The sequence below is a fragment of the Tinamus guttatus genome, unplaced genomic scaffold (assembly GCF_059628265.1).
Source record: "Tinamus guttatus ecotype Peru unplaced genomic scaffold, ASM5962826v1 Tinamus_guttatus_pri_ptg000456l, whole genome shotgun sequence".
NCBI classification, from domain to species: Eukaryota; Metazoa; Chordata; class Aves; order Tinamiformes; family Tinamidae; genus Tinamus; species Tinamus guttatus.
Genome location: NW_028288990.1, coordinates 95,547 through 112,510, shown reverse-complemented (window position 1 = coordinate 112,510; position 16,964 = coordinate 95,547). Strand labels below are relative to the sequence as shown.

The window sequence follows — 16,964 nt, the reverse complement described above, 5'->3', positions numbered from 1 at the left end:
GGGAGGGACCCTGTGCCCTGCCATCCGCGCGCGCGCTCTCTCTCCAAGGGAGCCTGGGTTCCAGGGAAGGATGGTGTGATTGCCTCCAGAGCCAGCCAGCACGCGGTACCGAGGCTTCCAGCTTTGCTGGAAGCCAGCCTCCTGGCTGTCGCAGGGAGGAGTTGCTCTGTGTGTTGCTCCTGCACCACAGAAGAATTTGATGTTGGGGATAACAAATCTCAAACACATGCAGAATATATTGATATTTTTATGGTGCAAGAGAGCTACAATACTAATGAGAGGAGAAAATAGGCCTGCGATTTGTTCTGCTGCTGCTTTCTGCTGTCTCCCTGATGATTTCCTAGTTGGACTGGGGCGGCACATCTGCCTCTGAAGAGAACGTGGATGGGACAGGATTTCCTAGCTGTGCACTAGGGGAGTAGCTATGTTGTCACCTCAAGCTTACAAGCCCTTGCTGATCCAAAGCACCTGTTTTCTGCACATTACTTCTTTATTTCAATACCTCCTTAAATATCATGATTAAGATTTTTCTGTTTCTGTGACATAAAATGGCACTGAGTTTATTGAAGGATGGTTGTGATTAAGGCAGTAGATTAAGACTTGGAGTTCAGTATCAAGGGTGTCTCTTGTACAGCATAAGACAAGCTTCAGTTTCTCTTCCACGACAGCAAGAAGGAAGGCTTAAAATTTTGTGTGTGGGTGAAGTGTTCAGGTACTACACTAAGCTACAAAAAGAATGAAAAAAACAATCCTAGCAAACAGGATTATATATGGCTCTTTCTGGATATTGTCCGTTTCAAAAGTTGCTTATGAAAACATGTCTAGACATTAATTAAAAAGATGTATCTTAATTCTGATGATAAACTAGTACTTTGAGGAAGATCCAGTAAATTCTGAAACTATATTTTAGCAGGTGCTGTGACAGCCTAGGATTAGCTAATTGTAAATAACTTGTTCTTTTTATTTATTCTCAAACAATGATCTGTCTGGACTATTCAGTGAAATTACAACAAATCTCCTCAAACTCATTAAATTGGAATATAAACCTGTTTCTGGGAGAATAGGATTCTCTTACATGCCAGCATTCTGTTTTTTTTCTATTTAAAAAAAATATATAACATGTCCTTAGGTGCTTCAGTATTTATAACATGGTTTGATTGGGCTATTACAGAAGTACTCTAATCAGGATTAAGCCTTGTATCCTGAGAATTAGGGAGCTTATGTGATAGTCAAAAGTGCTTTAGAAGATCAAAGCCTTTTTGTGAGAATAATATCGTTATTTTATTACTGTAAAAGAAAGATTTATTTTTAACTTGTATTTCAACATATTCTCTTTCTGCATGGCCAAAAATAGCTAGTGTAAAGCCTTTACAAAGCCTAGTGTAAAGCCTTTCAAATAAAGATTATTTCTGAAAGTTTACAACTCCTTTATCTAAATAATGAAACAAAGGATTTGGCTACAAGCTCTGACTTTGTAGAATCATCTGCCTCAGACCTGCCAAATGGCTAAGAATGTCTTTTGCTAAAGATGAATTTTGGTGTTAAATCATAAAACCTAATCAAAAGAAGCAGCAGCTGCCTACCACCCTGCAGATATAGACTGGGATGTTTGGGGTCAGTCTGGGTTTCTAGGTGTAACGGAGTCGTGTTGTTTCCTTTTGGTAAAGTCTGATGCAGTAATTTGGAGGCTTGAGTAAGACTGTTTCATCACTGCGGGGTCCCAGTCTTGCCTGTGCTTTTGGTCCTCTGAGGTGCTGCTGGTGTCACTCCCTCTGCAGCCGCTGGCCCACAACGTAGAGGTCAGAGTGAGAAGCTGCCCTGCTGGACTCTCTGATTTCAGAGGGGCAGGGGCTGTTCCAGGAGTCACTTCCCTTCCTGGGGCTCTCCTCCAAGCTGCTGAAAGAAAGGTGCTTAAGTTAAGAGGTTAATGAATTACGACTTTTTAAAACAATGCTGATTACACACGTTAACCCATTAAGCACAAACTGCAGAGTTCTGTGTAATTTCCTGTCTCCTCCTATGTACGTGGTCACACATGATCTGGATTTTATTCTCCGTATTCTCTTCATATTCCCTCCTTCGTGACGCCAAATGTGTTATCTTATCCTATATCTTCCTGCAACTCTCTTGGAAAACAAATAGTTTGAATGCTTAGCAGGGGATCGGCATGAATTTGAATTAATCTGTGGATAAGAGTTTAATAAAAGTCTTGTTTCAAACCCAAATTCCCCTGGAAGAAAGGTCTTACCTTCATTGTGTGGGGTGTTTTTTTTTTTTTTTTTAGCCTCCTTCTGTAATTTTTGAATATTCGTGGCGTACATCCTCTGGTGATACAAACCTCCCACCTTGCAGCAGGAAAAATGAAATACTGGAAGGGTACATGATATTCCTGAGGCCACACAGGCAATCTCTAAGGGCACAGGAACTTAAACAAATGTCTCTAGAGTTTTAGAGTTTACCTACACTTTTGAAAAATCAAGACTGGTTATGGCAGCTATTCATGAATATTTCACTCCATGGGTAATATGAAGCATTAAAAGCAGTTTAAGCTAAATGAGAACATATTTCAGAGTTATTTGGGAATCATTTTTGTATTTTTAGTACATAAACTGCCTTAATCTGAATTAGCTTTTGACTATAAACAAGCTGTTACATTTGTATTTTAGCTGCTGGGGCCTTAATGACCTGAATGATGAAGAGAAATGTGACCAGCTGTAAAACTGTGACCCAGATTCAAATACTTCCAAATGCAGAAGGTCTCGCTTACACTGCTTGCTTTGCACCCGACTCGCTGAACCCAATTCCTTCTCACCCTCCAGCCCCGCTGCTCGAGCAATAACTCCGTAGCATTTAATCTTTTATCTCTATTATACCTCTTGAGAGATTAGCAGCATCACTGAAATAATATTTTGTTTAATTGCACACACAGAAATCCTATTGCAGATTAAAAGGATTTCTGTGAGCAGAGCAATTGTACATTTTATGCCTTGATAATATACCAGTAACTGTTGACGGTCATCAAATGACCAAGCTTAGAAAGCAGCAAAGCTGTTCAAAATATCAATTGTGACAGCCTGAGCACTGAACCCTTAATTCGAAAGCCATGTTCCAAATACCCTAAGACTAATACAAAAGTTCTAGCACCAGCTCTGGGTAGTGCTAATGGTATTCTAAGTCTTGATATTTCTTGAAGAATTGCACGGGAAGGAGATACACTTGGGAAAGGAGCATTTCCTCCCTTGTAGGAGAATGGTGAGAGTGCAGGAGGACCTGCAAATCTACATATAGCAGTGACATTTAATGCTGGCAGTGCTAGCGAGCAGCGTGAGAGGGAAGTTGCCTTCTCTCCTGATGTTGCTGCTAAAATAGGGTGGGTTGGAGAGCGGACTCAGCTCCCTGATGCATCAGGGAGCATCAGGGATGTTGCTTGTACCAGCTCCTGGCAGATAATCTCTAGCAATCTGCTAAATCTTCCCAGAAAATGGATGTTTTAAATGTGCATGCATAGGTGGAGGGGCATATCTCAGAGTATGGAGAAGCACCCGAGAAACTGGCTAAATCTGTGATTCTCAAATTGTTTCACCCATAAAACCTGCTATTACAGGTTTGCTTTTTTTCTCCTCCCTTCCATGGTGTGACCAGTTTCTGCAATCATTAATGATGAATATATTTTTTTCCTTTTTTCCCCTAATCTCCTACCTTTTCCCGATCTGAAAGTATCTTTTACTCATACAGCATGTAATATCTGTCTGGTGTGCCAGGCCAATGTACTACTTTGGAGAAAATACCCAACTTCTGTAATGTTTTGTTTCAGGATAAAACTTAGCAATCAGTGACTGTTATAAGACTTTAGAGAGTGGAAGTATTGTCTGTCCATCAACATGGATAACGTGGGAATGATAATCTCTGAGGGGGTTGTTAATGTTCCAGGTTTTGCTTCCTATCCTTAGTGAGGTACCTATTGAGGTAGCAGGGAGAGATGTATGGAAGAAAGGGATGTTTTGGGATGTGGAGAAGCCCACAGGGCAAGGATGCACATCTGAGTGATGGGTCCTTTTCATCTCTGTGCTTGGCCTTTTCCACATCAGGCAGTCAGCATCAGGAGGAACTGTACGTGTTTCAAGAGAAGCTCCTCTGCGTAGAGGAGCTGGAAAGGAGCTTTGAGCAGGTCACTGAGGGGTTGCTAGCCTAAGGGAAGGTAGGAATATGTGTGTGTACATATGTATACAGGGAGATGGTCATAGCACTCATCTGGGAGAAAATGCATCTGAGAGTATAAAGAGGCATTGCTATGCTGGTAGAGAGGAAGAGCAGGGAAGGGATGAAGGAAAGGAGACTGGGCATAAATTGCCTGAGAAGCTGGGATTGGATGTGTGTGTTCTAGGAGCTCACAGCTACGGCAACCAGGCTGGCTTTCAGCAGGAGCAGCAGTGATGAGAGAGGCTCTCCAATTTCTGCAACTTGCAGACTCCTAAACAACACATCTCTGCCTGTCAGCTGGCTGACAGTGATGTTTATCTTACGACGTTCAAAGCAAGGTCTGTAGTGTATTACATCTTAGCGCAATGCATGTGGTAATGGAATGAATTTCTCATTTGCTTTTACCAATATCAATCTGGACTAATTCAGTAGGAGTACTCTAGATGGTCATTTGCATAAATGCTAAGAATTTGGCTCTTGTCATTATTCCAAAATGATGAGAAATTATGTATTTCATAACACTTATCTATTTTTCCAGGGAAGACTATTTACAATTTTTTTATATTAACTTTCATGCTGTGACGAGCTACAATACACAGATAATACACACCATTGAAGCATGAATTAGCCAACAATTTATAATAAACTGTTTAAAATTGATCCATAAAATTGCCAGGGTTTTTTGTCTTGCAAGGTTTGATATAAAGCCTCTTCTGAAGACACTTATTTCTGCTAGTGGACCCTGGCGCAGCTGAAGCTGAATCCACGTGGTACATAACAGGAACAGAAAAACTCTGCAACAATGTAGATTTCTTCAAGGATTCAGGGAATCTTTGAAAATTAAAGTATAATACAACACTACAGTTCAGAATGCAAAACTTCTAGTGCTTCCCAGTGGCTTTTTCATACTCCTTTACCATAAGTGCGAGAAACTTGTTTCTTTATTTTACTTTTGGGAGAGGAATGCCTAGACATCTGATTTTAATAGACAGGTTCATTTATCTACTCACAACACATTTTGTGTTTGTGCATTTACAAATGCAAGGTTATTTTCCCCTTTAGGGTTGGTCTTGCAACCCCTACTGATCTGGGCAACTCATGTGATTTCAGCCGTTCTGCAGGGAAGAGTAAAAATACTCCTCATGTGAAGAAAGGTTACATGAGCAGAGTCTTAATCCTCTTGTGTAGCTTAAAACTTAATGAACTTAAATGTCCTAAGACTGTGAGAAACTAGAACAACAACACTTAGCGCTTGCAGGCCATTACACTGAACTCCCAAATGGTCATTTTCATTTCATGGCTTTTTTGTGATTTTTTTTTTTTTTATTAAAGTGATGGAATGAATTTAAAGATACGTCTAGGTTTTTCAAAATAGCCACTGATTCTTAGGGGCATGGAATCTACATGTTCATGTTTAAATTTTTTAATCTTTTTTTTTTTTTTTTTAATCAATGTCTTTCTGGTGGCCATGGGAGATTTTTCCACTTTGAAAACCGGACTTGGGCTGCAGACCCATCAGATTTGAAAGCAGTCCCTAGATCTGAAAGGCTACATGACAAGCTCAAAGCTTCAGGCTATAATTACGTCCACACAGATCCTTCCCTACACATTGCCTGTCAGTCGTTCTTGCTGGCTGCTTGAAATGTCTTAGTGCAGGATTCAGCTGAACATATTATTGGCTTGGACACTGATGTTAAGAATGATGCCCTTTCTCTCAGTCCAACCTTACTTTTTCATGGTTGTTTAAAGATAATAATATTCTGAAGGTTATTTCGTAGCTTATAGGAGTTGAGTGACACTGAATCCTTTCTGGGCTGCCTGTCACAGCAGACAGCGCAAGGCTTGAACAAGATGTGGAAAAGAAAGTTTTTCCTTTGTTCTGGCAAATCTGAAATCTTGGTCAAAGTACAATGCATGAGTGTCTTTGCGCGGACATCTGTCCTGCACATGAACAAGGCCCCTTTCCCGGGAATATCTTAGCTACAACAAATTCCCCATGGAAACTTAGAAAGCCAACACAGTGCTATACCTCTTCTTTCATGGTGCTCTATCCCTTCTTTCTTGGAAGTTCCTCTTACCTTGCCTGGTTGAGCGCAGGTTCACTGCCAGCTGACACCGGAGCAGGAAGACAAGGCTGCACCCCCGGCCGGCGGTCAGAGAAACTTCTCTTCACGAAGGGCTGAGGATTGGCAGTGCTGTGAGACAGCTTCCTGGGCCGCTCTCCAGGCTGCCTGAGAAGAACACTCCTTCCCTGGGGAAACGGGGCAGCCGCTGGCTGTCTTGGCACCTCTGCCGTGAGTTTGCTAAGGGACATTGGAGGCCTGGCTTCAAACAGGGAGGAAGTCATGGGGCAGAATATTGAACGGACGTTGCTCCCCCTCCTTGAGGAGAAGGGTTGCTGCTCGTCACCAGCATCCAACCCGGCTTTGAGTCCCTTATAAGACTGAGCTGGTGAGGATGGTGGGGAAGGAGTGACTGGGAAAGGAGGTGGGCTCGCATCTCGGTGGCCACCCAGGGAACCTGGCAGCTTGTGTGGAGACGGCGGGCTTGGCTGGCGCCCTGCGGGCGGGCTGAGCAGCTTCCGCGGGGCCAGTGGAGAGGAGAGCTTCTTCTGTGTGGTGGGGCTGGGTGCCCGGGGGCTGCCCGGTGGGCTGGGCTTCCTCTGCAGGGAAGGTGAGCCGGGCTGGGAGCTGCTGAACGCCTGCAGAGTGTTTCTGTGATGTGCAGGCGGGCTGAAGAGACGCCTCTCAGCTGGTGGAGAAGGAGTCCTCGTTGGGGAGACTCTCCTGACGAAAGCTGACCCTCTCTCGTTTTTCCTCAGTGAGTCAGGAGATCCGTGCTTCTGGCACTGCGCTGAAGTTGCAAGCGAACTGGGCTCTTTGCTCTCTGAGCTATTACCGCATGTTTTTGAACCATCACTGGGATTTCGAAGAGGAATAATTCTATGGGTTTGCTTATACAAATCTGCAGCCTCTTTTCTCTGAGTTGCAAGGATCTCTTCTTGGCTAGGGATGTGCACATTGGTAGGATTCAGCTCCAGAGAGTATTTCCGAAATTTCTCATCCACTCCAGCATTTCTTACAACTCTATTAGCAATCGCATTGGGGCTGCTGATATTTTTGCTTGGTAATAAGTCAATGGACTGGAGAGAGGCTTTGATTTTGGGGGAAATGTGTGCTCTCCTAGTAGTGTGAAGTTCTGTTTTGATGGGTTTCTTCGCATCTTCTGAAGAGTTTCCATCTATTTTGGCAGTTTCTTCAGACTCAGATAAGCTAAAAGAAGTGTCCATTAACATTTCAGGGGGTGGTGGTGGCAGATTTTCAATGTCTTCATCAGTCTCCTCTTTTGTGTCCTTTGTACTTAATTCTGCAGCTGGTACAGGGGGAAAATTTGAAGAACCTGCATCGGTGTTTTGATGTTTTATGACTTCTACTGGTGAAATACAATTCTTAGGACTTAAAGGTGCCAGGCCTTTCTGAAAGGGAAGAGTGGGTGGAATAACTGGAAGTCCAAAATTTTTGATGCACTTTATTGGTCCTACAGATCTTAGAGTTGTGGTCCTTAGAAGATGATCAATAGGGCTGAATGTTTCAATAAGCTTTTTGACAGATTTGCGGGATGCACAGCTACTGCTGTTCTGGAGTTGTGTTCCAGGAGGCTCCACATCTTTGCTGCTTGATGACTCCTGTGGGGACACAGTAGATCCTAAGAGCCTCTTGCCTTTTCTTTCGTCCAGGTGATTAACAGGATTTTGATCAACCACATATAAAGGAACTCTATCCTGGTTAGGCAGTATGCTGAAATTTTTTGAGAGACAAGCCTTCAGTTTGTTAGAGGATCTAGATGTAACATGCTCATCCTGTAAACAAGGTGCTGTTCTTGATTTCCAAGGCTCTGGGTTCCTGTCTGTGTCCTTGTTTCTGTAAAATATTTCCAGTCTTTTGCTGAGCTCTTTTTGAGTTCTTTGAAGCTCTAGAAGAGTTGGGTCCTCTGCCTGGCTTCTGAGAGACTCCTCTGACCTGGACCGTCGCTGTTTCACTAGGGATTTCTGGTTACCTGTTGCTGTACTAGGCCTTGCTCTTAGGATTGTTCTTTCACTCTCATCCTCTATCCATTCCTTATGCCCAGGTTTAGCTGGGACAAACTTGATTTTTTCACTGATGGCATATTTCATTTTCAGGATAATTTCCTCTGTCTCTGTATTCTCTGTCCTCTTTGCTGACTGCCTTTGTGTATTATCAGTTAGCGCAGGTGAAGACAGAGGCCTTCTTGGCAGAATATCCTTCCCCATTTCTGATAAACTTGTGCTGTCATCATCCTCCCCCAAGGTGCTCCCTTCATCATCATCATCATCAGAGGGAAAATCTGTGGATTCACACATTTTGAACTCTTCACTTTCTTGAACAGAATCTGACTGGACTGAGTTATAAGAATGGCTTTTGCACAGTCTTGCATGTTGGGACATGGCAGAAGTATCTTTTGGTACTCTAGTGTGACAAGAAGCCACTTCTCTACTCTGAGCAGATGAGTAAAATGTATCTTTAAAATGCCTTTCAACTGCACAGTCATGGGATGTGGCTGTACCTGGTGATGCTGTTCCATCACAAGTGTGCTTCACAGCTCTGGTGTGCTTTTGGGATAGATGGTCATGTGCGCAAGAATCACAGCTTGTTTGTCTTCCAAGTTGACTGAGGGCACTGAAGTCTTTGATAGATTCATTGTCTGCTCCAATGCCACTGTCTTCAGAATAGAGCGTTCTGTCCTCGCTGTGGGATGGAGAGGATCCCACTGTAGAGGCTTCGAGCAGACTTATGGTTCGCAACAGCCGCTCATCAAAACTTTGCTTTGCTTTCAGTTTTCCTTCCAAGTTGCTTGCAGCAGACTGCAGGTAGCTGCACATCTCCTGCAGGGCATCTGAGGTAAGGGAAGACACTGTTCCACTGAGCAACTGCATTTTATTGACTGTGTACTGCAGTAATTGTTGCAACAGATCAGGGTGCTCCTTCAAATCTTTTTTTGCTGGCCATGCCAGATTCCCACCCACGTTTTTGAGAAGATTTTCCCCATCATTAGCAATTTCTTCCAAGAGATGGTTGATTTCATCAAAGCGAAGCATCAGGAAGCTTACCATCTGCTGCAGGATGAGCTGAGTTTGAGTAGCCTGGCTGGCCATATGAAGGATCGCTTCATATTTGGAGAGGTTGGGATTTAAGTAGGCATAAGCACTCTGATGAGCCTTAACAAGCAGTTCTGGGAAATCTACCTTTTCCTCTGTCTCGCTTGGAGGCAAAGTGGACTTTTCTTTAATTTTGCCAGGTTGAGCTTGCTTTGCTAGTTTATGACTTCTTTGCTTTTTTGCTTTCTTTGGGATTTTCTTTCTGTTGCTTTCATTCTTATCATCCCAAATAAAAGCTGATGCTTCTGATTCACAGGAGCTTTGCTTTCTGATCTGTATGTCCTCAGTGACATGTTTTTGGGACTCAATAAGATCAGAAAAAGCTGCTTCAGCATCTGTGGCTGTCCTCTCAGTTTTCTTTTTGTCCCTGGCAATCTGGGGATCTGAATGAGTCTTGGAAGATGACTGGAAATTATCATTTTTGTCTTGATCTGATACTTGCTCCTCATTTTCTCTTGGGTTCTCTTTCCTCTGAATCTCATACTGACCGAACTCATCAATAGTGTAACAAGACGAACTTTTAATTAGCAGTGAAATTCCTTTGTCTCCTGGATCGACACGCAAAATACCTTTGGGTTTATTCAAACCCTTAAGTCCCTTGCTTGCAATGCTGTTAGCAAAGTCACTGCGAGATGGTGTGCAGCCCATCTTTTCTCTGTCTTTAGCTTTATTTTCTGATTAAATATCCAAATGAACAGGGAGAAGGGAATAAAAAAAAAAAAAGAGGCAAAGAATCAAACTCACTGTTTCATCCTGAACTCCACACCAGCCTTTTTCTCCCAAGTTTTCTTCATAATCCTGGTTTTATTGTCAGTTGGCATTGTTGCTTACTTGGAATCTCACGTGCCTCCTGCCCAAGGTCTGGTCTTGATGATGTGCGCTATCCCACTGTATGGTTTCCGCTCAGATTTTCTTCTTTGATTCAAAAAAGGAGTGTGAAAGCTCTGATGGATTTAAGTGCTAATGAATTAAGAGGACTCGTGTACCTCACCTCTGCCTTGACAGATGTCCACTGCAATTAAGATTTTAAGCTCATTAGGTTAAGCAGGCTCCAGCCAGTCAGCACCCTTGTTGGACGTATAAGCACCCATGCTGGATGTATAAAAGAAGACCTTTTTTTTCCGCTCTATATTGGGAGGCAAAAGAACCTGGTGTCTGCATGCATAGTCCCTCCTTTTTTTTTTCCTGTGCTACAGGGAAATACCACACAATTTAATGTAGAGGTCCAAAGGAAGAAACTATCTTGAAACCTTTTTGAAGGGAGACTATTTGAACAATGTGCACATGCCACTGGTACTCTTTAACCAAAAGAAGAGTGACCTTGAATATCTATCTACTGCAGAGCGCAAGACATGGCATCAAATTGATTTGAGATGCCTGTTAAACTTCTGCCTTCAGGGTCTTCAGTGTTTTTCCTTTGTTTGTGACGTGAGTGACAAGCTATTTATTTTTTTATTTCTGTGCCTTCTAAACAAGTTTTTCTCCCTCCCTCCCTTCCTCTCTCCCTGTCTCAGGCTCTCTCTAACTGGGTGTGGGTATCTCCTCTGATTCTCCCCATTTTTTTTCAGGCTGTCAAGCTTATAAAACATTCACATAATTTCATTCACAACTATTTACGTGATTCATTCCTTGGTGTTGGACCATAATAGCAGGATGCCTGCATGGAAAGCCATTCCTGCTGTTCAACAGTGGGAGCAAAAGCACTCTGTTTTACTGGGGCAAGTCATTATAACAAATTGCCAAAACACTCCTAAACATTTTATGATAAGTCAAGGAACTAGTCTTAATATATCTCTTATGTTTACATGGGGAGTTGAAAGATCTCTTCACGTAGCTTGCATAATATTTTCATGCATAAAATATCCTTGCAACCTCACTTTGGAAAACAGCTACAGCAGATCCATTGTTTGCACCAGAAATTTTAATAATTAGGATCATGTGGGTCGTTGCATTTGGAAAGATCTCTCTCTACTTCCTTTATCCCTTGAAATACTATAATGACACTTTTTTCTTTTTTTTTCCTCTTAGCTATTTCCCATATGCCATGTATTAAAAGCATACTGAAAATATATGCATGCTTTATTATGGATATCTTGGCTTATAGAAAATGTTTTTAAAAAGGCATACATTTTGGCCTACCTTTAATTATAGTTTGCTCATATATGCAATCTTACTAGTTAACATTGTGCTGCTGTGAGAGAGCAGAAACTTTGTGCCTGTTTTCAGATACTTCTGGAATTCTGTTTTTGTCATCTGCATTCTTATTGCTAAGCACGATATGTTAATTTGAATGTTCAAGACACTTAAAAATGAAATATAGGGAAGCTGCCTTCACTTCCTGATAGTACAATGAAAGAGAAGACAAAATGCCTGTTAGGTTAAAGAAAAACAGGTATGGGTATAAAAAAAAGAGGTATAAAACTTGCTGAAGAGGATGGCAAATGTTTGTGAAAGGAAGGGAATGTCCAAGGGGAATGCAACATAAATGCTTGAATCAGTTTGTTTAAAAACTTAAAATATGTGCATCTGTGGGTAAGTTTTGAGTGAAATTAAGTTTTGATTTGCTGAGAGATTATGGAGAACATGAGCAAGAAAAGGAATTAAGAACTCTTACATTCTGAAATTATTATTATTATTATTATTATTTTACCAGCAAATTGAATATAACCAGGGAGATGTCATATCAGTTGGTCTTGATATCAACAGCAAAATAAACTGCTGCTTTTTATTTCAGCTTCTCCTGCAGAGCTGACACTGTTCGGGGAAATGGCATAGATTCTCTCCTTTCTGTAATCATTAGCAGAATTATTTACAAAGTTTTGTTCTGTTTCCCCTGTGGAAACACACTATTAATGGCAGGATAGTAGGAATACCAGAGGGCAACATTTTACATTTTATTTATTTATTTTGAAATCTTTTTTTTTTCTTTTTTTCAAAGAATTAACTAAAACCAGGGAGTTTGTTAAGCTTTTCGGAGCCAGCCACCTGGAACACAGTTTGTCATTCCCTGTGCCAGCACAGTGCCCCAAAGCTGCTGTCCTGCTGTGGGCCCTGCCAGGGGTTTTCTCTTTTCACTCCCTGTGCTGCCAGGGAGAGGAGCTGGACAGATCATGAGGAAGTGCTAGATTTGAGGCTGTGGAGCTCTGGGGATCAGGAATCCAAGAGTGGCTGATGGGGAGGAGCTGGAATTTGCCTACATGTAGCTGAAACTATGAACCACCATTTATGTGGCAGGATGCTGGCTGCTGCTGGAGGTGAAAGGAAAGGGTGGCCTGTAAAATCATTAAAGGAAAATATGAAACAAGATTAGTTTCAACAGTGATTCCCCAGGACTTCACCAGTAAGTCCTCTCAGTAGCTTCCATTGAACTTGATCCAATGTTTATTCTTGTGCTCGCGCTTTGTCCTATCTCCTAAATTCTAGTCTAGCTCCAATTGCCAGGAATTTCCATTTCAGGCATTTCACCAAGTCCAGCTACGGAAAGGATGGGAAGGGCTGGAGCAAGTGACGAGGATGGGTAACCTCTCCTGTAGGAAAGAAATGCCCTGGCTGCAGATGGATACACAGCTTCCCTATTTCACACCCAGCTCCGTGGGTAGTTCCTGGAGCTGATGTCATCTTTTGAACATGCTGGCTCTCTTCCAGGCCATCCAAAGCTGCACTGAAATTGGTGTAAGCACACTCGGTTTCAAACCTCTCTGCTCTAGAGAGGTTGTGCTTGAGATAGCAGCATCTTCTATAGCCATTTAAATCATTCTTTCCCTGAAATTGTTTGTGAAAACAAAGGAATTTGGTTAGTAACATACTATTTCTGCCCCAAGGAAAAACAACAAATCAAGTCATTTTTTATCTAAAAAAGACTCCTTGCTTACAAGCTTTGTTTCCCCATCTTCCTCCTGATTTGTTCAGAGCTGCAGCAATTGTTCACAACATCCCAGTTCTCTAGGTGCTAAACAATTGTGCTCCCACTGGCATCACCCAGTGAGTCAGACAGGACAGGCTGAACAGACTTTTGCTTAGACTCATATCCTGGTAAGTAGAAGGAACTACACAGGATATTGTCAAAGCGTACAGAATAAGGTTTTAAGACTTTTCTTAGTTAATTTTCATTCCATGGGGTAAGGGGTGGAACTTGGGAAGGACAGGAGCTTGGTGGACAATGGTATCTCATATCCATTATGGCTGCAGCACTAGGTCACTGGATTCATTTAGAGTTGAAATGCTTGCGGATTTTTGCCTTTACTGCTTCAACCAGCAGGATATTCTAGAACCTGGGTTGCTTTATTAGGTGCCTGCTTTTATTTTCTATATTCATACTCAGCTTTATCCGCATATTCAACATTACCTTTGCATTTACATGGTCCTCTCCATGGCTGATGACAGATGGCAACCACAGCCTCTCTCTCAGCATTCCTTTTGCTGCACTAAACAAGCCGTGCTCTTTTAATTCCCTGAAACACATTATCCATTTCTTTAACCGTGCTAGTTAGTCATTTCTGAATGTGCTGGTTCAACAACTTCTCTCTGAAGAAGGGCAGCATTAGGGATCGATGAACCCGTGGATGTGAATACCTGTTTAATAATTGTTGGCTTTTTGTGTGATTGCCTGTCATTACGAATGGTGTTCACATCTGCTGAATATAGTCGTACTTTCTCATCCTCACTATTCATTTCCGAATGATGAGCCCTTACATTGACCTTATTAGCTCACTCGTTTTTAATGACAATTCTTTCATTTTTTTTTGTCTCATCAGCACACTTGCTTTTGTGCTAAAATATTAAGGGAAATCTGAAACAAGATTAGTTCCAAGAATGATTCCCCAGGAGTTCACCATGAACGCCTCTCAGCCCAGTACTTTCCATTCAGCTCTACTCAAAGCTGTTTCCCTTCACGCTTGCACTTTGCCCATGTTGCAGTTCTCCTAAACTCTAGGGTACCGCTAACATTGCCAACAATTTCCATTTCAGGTATTTCACTAAAGTATACTACTTGGTATCTGTTCCTTATGTTTCCTTAGCCCAGGTATCATGTGTTAGCAAAAACCTTGCACTTTGTCTTTATCTATGCTTTTCTTCACATATTTTTTCTCAAGTAATCCAGGAAAACACAGGCCTGCTACATTCACCATAAAGGTACAATTTTTCTCCACCCTTGTCTGAAATACAGAGTACTTCTAAGAAATTGAAAGATTAGCTCTTCTTCTGTCATTTAGTACCACATTTACTATTAAACTGCACTTCTATGTGCCTCATCTTTCACCTTTCCAGCCTCTGGGATCTGAATGCATTACAGCTCTGGACTTTTACCACTTGTGGTCATTTTTGGTCGTTGTTCCCATTATTTACCTTGCCTCTGTCCACAATTCGTATCAGGAAAAACAGCAACGAGCTGATAGACAATATCAGTATCATTTAGTGGAGCTCACCTTGAGCACAATGTAGAGGGACTTGTTCGTGCTTTTACCAGGCCAAACTCCCCTTGAATAATTTCGGCTTTAAAGCACTGGAGAGAGCCTCTCAAAAGCCTGTGTCTATGCTGTTACTTTCATGGCTCTGACTAAAATAACTAGGAAGTTGGGATACCTGAGTTCTGTGCTTAAACCTAGCAGGGACTGATGTGTCTGTGGCTGTACTGCCTTGTCTACCACCCCCAATGCTCTGAGTTTGCCCTTTTGAGCACTGCTTGCTGCTGCTCAGGTTGAATGTCCCTGCCGTGGTGCACGCAGCAGCTGCAGTGCATTAAGGCGAGGGATAGCTCCTACAAGTTACTCTGGGCGGCTCCTAGGCCTCTCCCCATCCATGAAACCCAAGCGCCGCAATCCCAGTGCCTGCTCAGCCCGTTAATGCGGCTCTGGCTACCAGGCGCTCTGCACGAAACCGGATTCTCTGCCGCGGGAGGGGGGTAGGTCCCAACATATCACCCGCAGCCACGCGGAGCTGCCAGGGGCCTGCCTGTGCTTTAAGGAAGGCGCAGTATCATGGCGCGCAGTAGCTGTCACTCAAGCTGCCCGTCCCGCAGCGCGGCTCAGACCACCCCAGCACCACGGCCCCCTCCACCCGCCACTGCATGGCAGCCGTCAGCGGGGGGCGGGGCTCGGGGGCGGGACGGACCGGCGGCAGCTCATAGGCTGGAGGCGGCGGGGGCGGGGCCTCGCGGGGCGGCGCGGCGCTCGCGGGGTTTGGCGCGGGCGCGGGAGGCCCCGGCAGCGGCGCGGCCCGCGCCCCCCCACCCCCCCCGACGAGCAGGTACTGGCCGCGCCGCCCCCTCCGCCCGGGGGCGGGGCGGCAGCCCCCTTGTCCCCCCTTCCCCAGCCCCAATCCCCGTGCAGGGCCGCCGTGGGGGCGGGGTGGCAGTGCGCGGCCGTTGGGAGAGACCGTTGGGGCTGTTGGGAGGGCCGTGGGGCGCGCGGCGGCGGCAGCGGCCCGGCGGTGCTGGCCGCGCTTCTTCGTGGGCTTGCAGGGGCCCGCAGGGTCGCTTCAGGCTGCCCCTCGCGGAACCCGGCGCCTGCGATCGGCCTGTCTCGCTTTGGCTCTTGCCCCGCGCGCCGCCGTGTGCTGTAACGTGGTGACAGCGATGCCGCCGCTTTGGGGCCCAGGTGTAATTTCATCCTCCGGCGGTGTCCCGAGCCCGGAGAGGGGGCAGTGCTTGGAGGCAGCTGCTGGGGCCCTGCACTGCCGCGTGCGCTGCTGGGCCTCCCTAGGGTTTCATGCTGGGAAGCCGTGTGCTAGCGCTTGCTTTGCTGCTTTTGATTCTACTGGAAGACGAGGGAATGAACGAAGATTCAAATTAACTCGGGCCATGGTGACCACTGTGAAATCAAAACTCTTTGAAAACTCAAAACACTGCTAAGTTGCAAGAAGGCTCCATGCTCTAGCCAAGAAACCTTGAGCGTGTCTATATTCATATGACTTATGGAACAAGTAGTTTATGTGTCTTGCTCCTTCTCACATGTAAGTTTTTAAGTCTTAGATTGAGGATCATAGGCCCGTTAAACATGTTTTTTGTCAAAAATGACATCACATTGGTGCCAAGTTCTCCCATTGAAGTTCTAATAACATTGGAGTTTATTACTTAAACTTCATTACCTTTTTGAGGTATTGCTCAACCTCTTTGTTACAGCAGTTGCAGGAAAAAGAATGTATTTAGATTTCAACATAAAATTTCAAATTGCAATACCTGATTTTTTTTAAAGTATCCCTTATTGTAAGATCAACTCTTTTTTTTTTTTGGTGCATAGAGATTCCATTCATATTCTGTGTAATGTGTCGATCTTGGGAAAACTATACCTTATCTTTGGTCTTGGTAACATGAGTGTTTGTGTCTCATGACTCCTTCACGTTTTCGTAATTATTTTTCCAGTGATATTTCTTTCTTTCACTTTCAGACTTTGTTCAGTTACAGCAACGTATGGCTGGCAAATAGTAAGTACAGTACTCACTGCGACACAGTAATTAACTTAGTGGTACCATAGCTTGGCGTTGCTATGGAAAGGAAAATTCTGTCACTTCTGTCACTAAATTTCTCTTACTCTTTTCTACCATACCCCTACTCATCCAATCCTGCCTGGTAATGTCATCTGTTCTGTAG

General features: G+C 43.7%; 1 protein-coding gene across 1 annotated transcript; it reads right to left on the bottom strand.

The window, feature by feature from the left end:
- Positions 1-1,763: 1,763 nt before the first annotated feature.
- PCARE (photoreceptor cilium actin regulator) lies at positions 1,764-10,040 on the bottom strand. The gene is made up of 2 exons (XM_010211673.2): positions 6,279-10,040; positions 1,764-1,893 (listed from the first exon to the last, which is right to left on the bottom strand). The coding sequence occupies exons 1-2, from the start codon at positions 10,022-10,024 to the stop codon at positions 1,764-1,766; spliced, it is 3,876 nt and encodes a 1,291-aa protein (XP_010209975.2). The 5' UTR covers positions 10,025-10,040.
- Between the last annotated feature and the right edge of the window lie 6,924 nt (positions 10,041-16,964).

What these genes read in the sequence shown, in the direction of transcription:
- PCARE (XM_010211673.2), bottom strand. Translation starts at nt 10,024, where the DNA reads ATGGGCTGCACACCATCTCGCAGTGACTTTGCTAACAGCATTGCAAGC. An exon ending in CCTGCGCTCAACCAGGCAAG is followed by an intron (nt 1,894 to 6,278) that starts GTAAGAGGAACT and finishes TTCTTTCAGCAG; the next exon opens with CTTGGAGGAGAGCCCCAGGA.